The sequence below is a fragment of the Hyaena hyaena genome, unplaced genomic scaffold, assembly GCF_003009895.1.
Source record: "Hyaena hyaena isolate Hyena2069 unplaced genomic scaffold, ASM300989v1 scaffold_491, whole genome shotgun sequence".
Taxonomy (NCBI): Eukaryota; Metazoa; Chordata; class Mammalia; order Carnivora; family Hyaenidae; genus Hyaena; species Hyaena hyaena.
In genome coordinates this window covers 623973-636044 of record NW_024081114.1, presented here as the reverse complement: position 1 = coordinate 636044, position 12072 = coordinate 623973, and the positions used below count along the sequence as shown (strand labels likewise).

At 33.7% G+C, this 12072-nt stretch overlaps 1 protein-coding gene across 1 annotated transcript in view; it reads right to left on the bottom strand.

Annotated features, from left to right (window-relative positions):
• TMEM135 (transmembrane protein 135) overlaps positions 1 to 12072 on the bottom strand; it is a 239311-nt gene that overhangs the window by 136531 nt on the left and 90708 nt on the right. The window contains exon 5 of the mRNA XM_039254345.1: positions 8999 to 9064. Within this exon, the coding sequence (XP_039110276.1) occupies positions 8999 to 9064 (66 nt within the window). The remainder of the gene's footprint in view (positions 1 to 8998; positions 9065 to 12072) is intronic.

Here is a 12072-nt window from a genome sequence, read left to right as displayed (position 1 = left end):
ATTCTAGAATGGTCAGAATTCCTTTTATTTTTTAATTTTTTTCCCTTACATAATATGGGAGGAAGCTAATCAAGTTAACAAAGAGTATATTTCAAATGGCAATGGACATGTATAAAGCATCTTAACATTTTCTTCCTGTTAATATACAATACATACATCAGAGGCCTTCTTGCTGAAGAGATAACCCAATTTCCCTTAACAGGATCAACTGAGCCTTAGTCTGCACTTCTGGAAGTCTTCCACTTCTGGAAGTCTTCACCATTATCAGAACTAAGTTTCTACTATTCAATGACTTCACCCTGTTTTTCTAACAGAATTCTTACGTTTATTTGTCCATTTCCATTTTTCTACCATTGCACTAATTCCTGCTATGTTTATTCTATGTATGGAAACAAAGTCATGCTCAATAGAATTTGGTTGAGTAGGAGACTTCAAGTCTGTTTAGAACTGAGCTATCGGCACTAGGCAGCAGAGGGCACTAACAATATATGCTGATCAAAGTATTTAAAGTCTGTCTTTTATTACCAACTCTCAGTTTACACACTTTTATAAATAACCACAATCTAGAGATCTCTATGTACTCAAATACAGAATATACTTAATCATATTTAATTAAATAAAAAAGTTATCATTTAGTATATACTAAATTCTAATAGGCTTCCTTTGGGCCAGACACTGTGCTAACTGCTTTATACATATTATCTAATTTGTTTCTCACAAAGTAATGCATGAAGAGGATGCATTTATTCCTATTTAAGAAGAAGACACTGAGTAGCAAGGTCATAAGTGGCAGGTTGTGGATTCATCCAGTAAACTATAATACATATAAGGTTTCCTGAGAGAAGAAACCATACTAGTTTTATTTACCATTAAAACCCAGCACCTAGTATAGTTCCTGGGACTCCATTAATATTTAGGGAAAGCAAGGAAGGGAAGGCACACTAGATCTGACTCCAGTGCCATCCATCAGATCTATCTTTAAGATGTTCTCAATAATATTTCCTCATTTGATCAGATTATACAAGCCACTAGATCCTGGCATTCACTAGACACCAGGCCACAAAGACTTCACTATTTGAAATACTAACACTTAGCTTATTAGAGACATACATATTTCCTGAGGTGGTATTAAAAGAGAAGAGTAAAAATAAACATATAAATAAAATATTTAACTAAGAAAAAATAAATGCAATTTTAAAAATATAAACATATAAGAGCTTACTTCTAGGTTTCTTTATATAAAGAATTCTCATTCACAAAGAAGAAAAAATACTTAAAGTACACTAAATATTATTCTTAACAATATTTAAATGTTGGAAGTTTATCTTACTCAACTTTATGAACAAGGTGGAATATCAAATATGTAAATTTCAGTCTCTTCAAATAGTTCACTCATGAAAAAATATGACGTCAAAAAATATATCATTAATATCACAATTTCATGATTTTGAAATAATATAGCCCTAGTATTTATTATACATATAAATTTCTATTTATGGCTACATTTATCTTAAACTGAGAGTTTGATTAAATCAAGGTGATGTTTGCCACATATGTTCTTTCTAAATAACTCTATTACTTGTTCAGCAGAAGTATACTAAGATCCTTATTATATGCTAGGCAGGTGCTAAACCTGAAGAAACAGAAATCCATAACAGTTCCTATCCTTACTGTAGCAACTACACTACAACAAAATATTCTGTATTTCTTATGTAGGACATTTTGTTCCTGAAAGGCAAAAACGGTTTCCATTCTAATAAAGCATGCAGAATACAGTAAATAAAACAAATATAATATAAAACAAAAGTAGGTGCTGGGTCAAATACCCTATCCATCTTTCCAAAACAGCGAGAATCCACGCTGCTGTGTTTTTGTTTATATACAAAGATCTTTAAAAATTACATTTCAAACTCCTTGCTATGTCTTGATCTGTTTTGTCTTTCTCAAAATGTGTATTCCGTGAGTTCAAAGAAGAAATAAGAACGAAAAATACTTCTTTAAAATAGTTTACAGAAGTGGCTAGGCATTAAAATCAGTAGATTTTAGTAATCCTGTATGATAGAACACTTAGTGCTACACTAACTAGATAGTAGATAGATAGATAGTAGTTCTACACTAGATGAGTAAATCTATATAAATATAGACACTGGAGCCGTAAGCTAGACCCGAGAGACAAAGTCTTTGGGGATGGAGCCCATGCACCTAAATTTTATAGAGCTCCATGGGCAACTGTCATGTACAGTAAAGGCTAAGAACTACATTTTTTAAAAAGGAGAAGGAGGGTATACAAAGCTGCCTAGAAGTAGAAAATGTTATAGCTGTATAGGACCTTAAAGATCCACTAATCAATTCATTTTCTAAAGTATGAATCTGAACTTGTAAGAAGTTAAGTACACTGTCCAAGAACACATAGGTTAGTACAGCCAGGAAGAGAACCCACATCAGCTAACATGCAGACAAGTGCTCTTTCCAACACACAAAGCTGGTTATTCCACTTAGGAAGAAGGTAAAGTATTAATTCTTGATTCATAAGCTTTATCAATGTTAGCAAGTATTCATATGGTAAATTATCAGAGAAATGTGAATTAAAGAAAAAAACTACTGCATTGACCCCTGAACAATGTGGAGTTTAGGGGCACCAAACCCTACAGAGTAAAAAAATCTACATAAAACTTTTGGCTCCCCAAAAATCTAACAACTAATAGTCTACAGTTGATTGCAAGTCTTATGATAACATAAACAGTCGATTAACACGTATTTTGTATGCTGTGAGTTTTATATATTGTATTCCTATAATAAAGTAAACTAGGAAAAAAAGAAAATGTTAAGAAAATCGTAAGAAAGAAAAAAATACATTTATAAAAAATATATATATATATATATATAAGTGGACCTGTGCAGTTCAAATCTCTGTTGTTCTAGAGTCAGCTGTACTTTCTTCAATTTTATTTTTTTAATAGTTTATTGTCAAGTTGGTTTCCATATAACACCCAGTGCTCATCCTCACAAGTGCCCTCCTCCATGCCCATCACTCCCTTTCTCCTCCCCCTGTCCCACACCCATAAGTCCTCAGTTTGTTCTCAGCATTCAAGAGTCTCGCCTGGTATTTTCTTGAATTTTAAATACCCCCCTTGGAAAGAACTGTGATAAAAGAATCTAAAATGGAAAGTTGTTTTAATGTATAAATGAGCTGAATAATTACTAAGTGCCCAAAAAAGGCACTAAATAAATGTTACTTCCCTTCAACACCACACCTTACACTCTCATTTTTAAGTCTACATCAAGATGTCTCTCAACTCCCAACTATGCCCATTTGTGTACTTTCTCCTAATTAGCAATGCCTTGTGACCTCCTCTCCTTCAGCAATGTTTATAAATTCCCTAAAAAGCCCAATAGAAGATGTGCTTCCTAAGAAATTTTATAAACTAACTTAACCTTACTCTAATTATTTATTTCTTCATTATTTAAATTGCTTGTACTCTTAAACCATGTACTTCTTTAGAATTTCTTTTGAAGGTATGTAATTGTAATTACTTTCTAGCTCCTTCTCATAATTTTATTTTATTTTAATGGGCTAGAATATAAGCCCCGCCTCCCAAAGGCAGGGATATTGATTTGTTTTGCTCACTCCTGAATCACAAGCACTTGAAACAATGCTGGAAATATAGAAGCTGCTCTATAAATACTTACGGATGAATGGGAAAGGATTATTTCTCCTTCCATTCATCTCTCCAAAATTTCAGATGTAATGCTAAAGACAGAGATATGAAAAATTAAACTTTTTCAAAACAATGAAAATAAGGTATGCTTGACATTTTAGAAATTCATAAATTTTTTTAAAAACTTAACAGAGCTACAAAGATAAGTAAACTCACTGGCTATAGGAAGTCATTTAGCTTCTGAATTATACACTCCCAGTGACCCCTTGCATCACTGTAAGAACTGGATACATAGTGCGAGCTAATAAATAGAAGGTAAAGGATTAAATAAGACTGGAGCTTGCAATCGTCCTTCCTAAGGTAAAGAATTTCTAAACTTTGTCCTCTCTCAAAACTTTGAATTAAGAATAATCTAATGAAAAAACCCCACTTTCTGGCTTACTCAGGTCTTAAGTTATGTAAAAGAACAGTTAAGTATTTTTTAATACATAAATTTAAGAAAATAACTCTATCTTTCAACAAATGGGTTGTTTCACCCTATATATAAACACCTGGAAGACTGAAAACAGAATCACACCTTTCCTGAAGAAATTACAAAAGCATAATTTTTGAAACCAGTACATTTAATAACTATGATAATGATAAATTTTACAAGTTAGCTTCCCCCCCCCCAATAAAGAAACACATTTAAAACAATTCTACCCAACCCACAACTATATGGTCAACTAATCTCCTTCAACAAAGCAGGAAAGAATATCCAATGGATATAAAACAGTCTCTTCAACAAACAGTGTTGGGAAAACTGGACAGAAATATGCAGAAGAATGAAACTGGACCATTTTCTTACACCATACACAAAAATAAATTCAAACTGGATGAAAGACTTAAATGTGAGACAGGAAGCCATCAAAATCCTTGAGGAGAACACAGGCAGCAACCTCTTTAACCTTGGCCACAACACTTCTTACTAGACACATCGCCAGAGGCAAGGGAAATAAAAGCAAAAATGAACTACTGGGACTTCATCAAGATAAAAAGCTTCTGCACAGCAAAGGAAACAATCAACAAAACTAAAAGGCAGCCTAAGGAAGGGGAGAAGATATTTGCAAATGACATACCTGATAACGGGTTAGAATCCAAAATCTATAAAGAACTCACTAAATTCAACACCAAAAAACAAATAATCCAGTGAAGAAATGGGCAGAAGACATGAATAAACATTTTTCCAAAGACAGCCAGATGGCCAACAGACACATGAAAAGATGTTCAACATCACTCATCATCAGGAAAATACAAATCAAAACCACAATAAGATACCACCTCACACCTGTCAGAATGGCTAAAATTAACAACACAAGAAACAACGTGTGTTGGCAAGGATTCAGAGAAAGAGGAACCTTCTCACACTGTTGGTGGGAATGCAAACTGGTGCAGCCACTCTGGAAAACAGTGTGGATGTTCCTCAAAAAGTCCAAAATAGAACTACCCTACAACCCAGCAACTGCACTACTAGCTATTTACCCAAAGGATACACAAATACAGATTCAAAGGGGAACATGTACCCCAATGTTTATAGCAGCATTATCAACAATAGCCAAACTATGGAAAGAACCCAAATGTCCATCCACTGATGAATGGATAAAGATGTGTGTGTGTTTGTGTGTGTGTGTGTGTGTGTGTGTATGCCCAGCCATCAAAAGGAATAAAATCTTGCCATATGCAATGATGTGGATGAAGCTAAAGTGTATTATGCTAAGAAAAATAAGTCAGCCAGAGAAAGACAAATATTGTATGATTTCACTCATATGTAGAATTTAAGAAACAAAATAGATGAACATATGAGACGTGGATATAAAAGAGAAAGAGAGGGAAACAAACCATAAGAGACTCTTAAAGATAGAGAACAAAGGGTTGATGGAGGGAAGTGGGTGGGGGGATGGGCTAGATGGGTGATGGGTATTAAGGAGGGTACTTGTTATGATGAGCACTGGGTGCTGCAGGTAAGTGATGATTTCAAGATTTCCACTCCTGAAGCCAAAACTACACTATATGTTAATTAACTAGAATTAAAATAAAAATGTGAAAAGAAAAAAAATTCTACCCAGAAAAATGGTCTTCTTTCCTATGTAATTTAATCAAGATACAAAAATCCAGCTCATATAGGACTGTACAAAACATATCAACATGGTTAGACATTTAGTGACAAAACAGAACTGTGAAGGGTATTTTTTTTCCATTCATTTTAAGCCACATATTTCTCTATACATAGGAAAAGAAACAGTGATAATCAGAATGCATAAAACACCGTGGCTGATTACAATAATCTCAGAGGTCTTAGCTACTGTGCTCTTTTTTACTTGTCAGACTATAGGATAATTGAACAATTGGAAACTCTAGTCTAAGTGAATTACATTGAGGGAGATTATATTGTATGGTGGGAATGAATGTGATTTAGAGTCAAACGGGGGTTCAAATCCTGGCTCTCCCATTTCCTAGATGTTGATTGTAGACAAATGTTTAAATTCTCTGAGCCTCATTTTATCTACAAAATAAGCATAATAATTTCCCCTTTGTAGAGTGGTGATAAAGCATTAAAAAAATAATGTGTCACTCCTTTGCTTAAATCCTCCAATGATTCATTATAACATTATAAAGTCAGTTTCAAACTCCTTCAAAAACTACCTTCTTATTTTCTGAAAGAGAAACCATGTTTTCTGGTCTCAACATTTCTTAAAACACTCAAGTACAAATGCCCAATAACTAGACAAAATGTGTAGGCTTAGAGTCGGAACACAGGGGAAGGGAGACAAGCAAAGATCAATGTCATCATGCAACCAGGAACCAGCTTACTGATTTTTTGGAATTTGGATATACCAGTCTTTATTCTTCCTACCTGATAGCACTGTCATGGGGTTACTTCCTAATCTACTGTTTAACAGAAATGTTCACAGTAATGGCCTAGAACAATTTTTTAAATGCCCTAGGACAAGTAAGCTGCTAACCCCTCTCCTCCCTTAGCATATCATAAAGTTTCCAATATGATAAATATGGTGATTTCACCTTCTCTTTAAATAATTCATTAAATTATTATCCTTTTAGCTCTTCTCCTACTCCCAAATTCCCTATTATTGCCTTGATACTAAAATTTAGCACATTCCAAATGGAATCTGAACTCTATTTACATCCAGACTCAACATAAACTAAGTATTTTTTACTCTCTACCAGACTTTTTTCCAGGTATTGATGCAATTGTTTCCTCAACCAGAGAGTAAGCACCTCTAAAGGCAAGAATCATGTTGTATCTATCATCTAATTCCATAACACTTAGACTAGCATCTCCAAAAGTCTATGCTAGTTGTATATACACATATTTAATAATATATTTGGTTTGTCTTAATTCTCTATTTTCCAAGTCAAATCATCAAATTAAAATTATTTTGTAGCCTATTCTAACTACCATTTACGGAATAGTTACTACGTTCACTGTATTTTTTAAACTACAAAATATTATCATTTTTTATCAACGCCAACATATCAGATTTATAAGAAATCTCACAATTTATGAGATATTAAAACATGAAAAATACTAAATGGTAACTATGAGGTATCACAGATTAGAAAACAGCATTTTCAGACATCGTAAAATGTAAAAGAAAACAATGTGCATCTTAACAGTTTTAACTTCATTTTGGAAACTGAAAGTCAGAGAGTGCTTAAAAACTTTGTCCCACATTAATACCTGGTAATATGGTTAGAAACCTGTGGCAATCCTCAGTAACTGAGGAAGAAATGGATCAAAAGCCAGATGCTTTAACTACTTCCTCTCCATTACATAAAATAAGTACGTATCCAATATGTGTTGGTATGCTCAAAAGATTACTTTTAAAACTGTCTTGCATGCATTTCCCCAAACTTCCTATAACAAAAGATAAAATTCAAAAATTCATAGCCTTCTCCCCAAAAATATATAGTACTTACTAAAATCAGAAATTTATTTTTATATAGTCTAGGCAGGTAAGTGTGTCTGATTTTATTAATGGCATTTTTTTCCTCAAAAAAAAAAAAAGTAGTATGTGTAGCACCACATACTACAGTTTGAGCATACAAAGGGATCAGTTAAGTCTTTTTCATAGACAAAATATATACTACAAATTAATATCAAAGTGCCTTGCCAATATACAGTTCAACATTTAAGAGTATATCATTTCCAAATGATTGTACATTTTTACCTAACAGGCAGATATATTGACTGATAAAATTTATAGTCATAAAATAATACAATTTCAGTTAACTCCTCAGATATTTAGTCACTTCTACTATTAAATATTTAGGTTACTGAATTATAAATATTACATTAACACAGAACTTAATTCTATAACGAGGAACACTATATTTTATCCTTAAGTCTTGCTAATAGAATAGAAAAAGGAGCATGGCAATGTGATGTCATATGTGACATCAACTTGTGAAACAGTGAATTAAGAAAAGGCAGACAGAGGGGCACCTGGGTGGCTCAGGTGCTTACATGTCCGACTTCGGCTCAGGTCATGTTCTCACAGTTCATGAGTTTGAGCCTGGCATCTGGCTCTGTGCTGAGAGTTAGAGTTCAGAGCTTGGAGCCTGGAGCCTGCTTCGAATTCTATGTCCCCCTCGCTCTGTGCCCCACCCCCACTTACACTCTCTCTCTGTCTCTCAAAAATGAATAAACATTATTAAAAAAATTTTTTTTTAAAAGAAAAGACAGCATGGTAGTTAGGCTGATAATCATTCTGGAATGAAAATTCATTTCCAGTGGTAGCATTTTGTTTTTTAAGAATTGGTAGGAACATTTAGAAAAGTCAAAACTTAGAATCAGTACCTTGATTGAGCCTCAACTATAAAACAGATGGACTAAATTCATTTCTCTTCCCCTCCCCCCATCTTTTCTCTCTTGTCTTTCTCTTGTTCTCTCTCTCTCTGTATGATAAATGTCAACATTACAAATATTTTATCCTAGGTAAGAAGTATCAGATCTGTAGAACACAGGATAAAAAGAAAGGAAAAAGCACAGAATTATTTTCATTAAAAAATATATGTTTCTAAAAATTATTATTAAATAAAATATTATCTTTTAAGAGTAAAAGCAATTGTCAAGCAAAGATTAAAAGACTTAGCATTTTGTTTTCAACACAAGATCCAGTTCCAATATGACTAAACTAGAACTGATTTGTAGCTAAGATTCACTCAACATGTATTTCTCAATTTGTTATATAAATTATCACAGAATTCACATTTTATGTTTTAAAAAATGGCAGACTATGAAATAAGAAATAATATTTATGTCAAAATTCTAATCTTACTTCTCCATTTCTTAATGTTGTGATGGTTCCTCTTGCTACTCCCATTCTAAATAGTGTTTCTGTGGCCTGTGAATTAAAAAAAAAAAAGCAAATATACATCATTTATATTCTGTATTCCCACCCCCAAACTGTAAAAACCATTCATTACTATTACATTTCCAGCAACTTCTAGAGGAGCATCAATACAGCACAATAAGAGGTACAGGATCTATGTTCTACCTTAGAAATATCATTTTCAGAATGTTTTAATGTTATCAAGAGCTCAAACAAAATTGTTTCAAAGGCTATTTTGATCTGCGAGTATTCATCCATATCTATCTGGTTTCAAATCAGTACACTTAGATAAGTTTAAACCTTAGTTTGATTAAGTAATAAGTACTTGAATTCAATTCAGAAATTATCATGTATTCTCTTTTTCAATCCATGTAAGTTCAGTTCAAATCACTTGACTGCTACTGAAATACTAACAGAAGATGAAATAATTCAGTGATTCCATATATAAAATAATACCAAAAAAGAGTGACTGCTTTCTGTACACTAACAATGAACAATCGTAAAAGGAAATTAACAATTCCAAATACACTTAACCAAAGAAGCAAATGACTTGTTCACTGAAAACTACAAAACACTGCTAAAAGAGATTAAAGAACACGTAAGTAAATGGAAAGACATCCTGTGTTCATGTACTGGAAGACAAATGTTAAGACGTCAATATCACCAAAAATGATCTACAGGATCAATGTGAAGTCTACCAAAAATCCCAATGACTTTTTTATAGGAATACAAAAATTCTAACCTAAAAGTGATACAGAACCCAAAGGTCTCCAAATAGCCCAAACAATCTTGAAAAAGATGAACAAAGTTAGAGAACTCAAACTTCCTGATTTCAAAACTTATTTCAAAGCTACAGTAATCAAACAATGTGGTACTAGCACAGACAAACATATAGGTCAATGAAATAGAAATGAGAGCTCAAAAATAAACCTCTGCATACATGGCCTACCAAAACCATTCAATGGGGGAAAGGACAATCTTTTTAATAACCACATGCAAAAAATTGAATTTGGACCTTTGCTTTAAACCATATATAAAATTAACTCAAAAGGGATCAAAGACCTGACCTAAATTTAAAAACTAAAACTATAAAACTCTTAGAAGAAAAAAAGGGAGGAGCCTAATGATTCAATGTCTAGCGAGGACCTGCTTCCTGGTTTTGGATGGCTGGAAAACTGAAGCAGGTTCTTCCTCTACTTTTATTAAGTGCCCTGATCCCATTCATGAGGGCTCCTCATCTAATCTGACTTACCTCCCAAAGGCCCATCTCCTGATACCATGATACTGAGGGCTAGGGTTTTGACATGGATTCTGGGGCAACAAAAACATTCGTCCATGAGAAAGTATTCCAGTACAAAGGGAGAAGAAATACAAAGGTCAATAGGTAAGATCATGCTTGGCATATGCAAAGACAGGTAAGCCTAAGAAAAAATGGCTTCATGGGACTATGGTTGAAAAAAAAGAGAGGATGCAAATTCATCTACTTAATATGTGCTTCTAATTTTTAACCTGGCATAAGAGGAAAGAGGCATTTCCAACCTTCAATAATAGAAAATATAATTTAAAGGATGCCCTATAAAACATACATTTTAAGAATTAGTAACCCCCCAAAAAAAGAACCAAAAAAATACAATTCTAAATTTAAAAACTGAATGCATATCTAAAGAAATACAAAAGGTTTGAAATGAAAACCTGGAGGACAAAAAGAAAGGAAAAGCACAAGATTATTTTCATTAAAATATATATACTTGTAAAAGTTATTAAGCAAAATGTCACAAAACCAGTGTGATCGGTGTAAAGTAAGTTACAAGATAATTTAGATTTAAGGAAGTAAATTACAGAAGAAATAAATAAAAGATTACACATGGTTGCCTCTGGGTTGTGAAAATCAAGCATGAAAGAGGTGAAGAAGAATACCACTTTTTCCATTAGCTTCGCAGCACACTCACTATTTGACTGCTTAAACTGCATAAAAATCCTTAATCAAAACGTTTTTTCATAACTTTTAAAGACTGATTTTAAGTAAATCAGTAGTGTCCAATTTTGCAAAGAAGTCACACACTACAATTTCTATAGAGTGGTGCACATGAGAATATAGTCAAGGACTGAATAAAAGGATATAAAGTCAAACAGTGTGAGCAAACTCTTTCAAAAAGTTTGACAATAAAGGTAAGAAATGAGAATGAGTTGTTGCTAGAAAGAACAGAGTTGAGAGAAAATTGAAAACAGTATATACGTTTAAGATAGAAGAGATTTAAACAGGTTTTTAACGGCTAAGTAGTGGTTGTCAGTAAGGCAGAAGTTTAGACTCCGGGAGGAAAATGGAAGGGCACTCCTGTAGAAGACAGGATCAAGAGCGCACAGTTATCTGTCAGCTGTGTTAAAAGGGAGAAGGTACAAATAGAGGAAAATCCTTTCCCTCTCCCTCCCTCCGCTCTTAGCCTGCCCCTTTGCCCCCTGTCTCCCCCTCCCCCTCTCTAGAGGACAGGATAATCTTCTGAGAATGACAAAGATACTGACTGAAGGATGGGGGTGAGACTGTGTAATGTAAAAGGAAAACAGAAGGGAACAGAACTGCCAAGCAATACTAAAAGCCCAGCTAAGGCTGAATATCATACATCTTTATTATTACAAATCTACATACTTACAGAATTAGAAAGCTAAAAAAGATTCACAGTTTAGGAATTATCAAGGCAAAGTGATCAACCAAAGACCAGATATGAATTTAAAAGTAACTTTTAATTCAACATTTATTGGTAAAATACAGCATGTGATTTCCAAATAAAAGTAAATTTTTTCTGGGGCGCCTGGGTGGCTCAGTCAGTTAAGCGTCTGACTTCAGCTCAGGTCATGATCTCACGGTTCGTGGGTTCCAGCCCCACATCAGGCTGTGCTGACAACTACCTCAGAGCCTGGAGCCTGTTTCAGATTCTGTGTCTCCCTCTCTCTCTGACCCTCTCCTGTTCATGCTATCTCTCTCTCAGAAATAAATAAAACATTAAAAAAAAAAAACTAAAGCA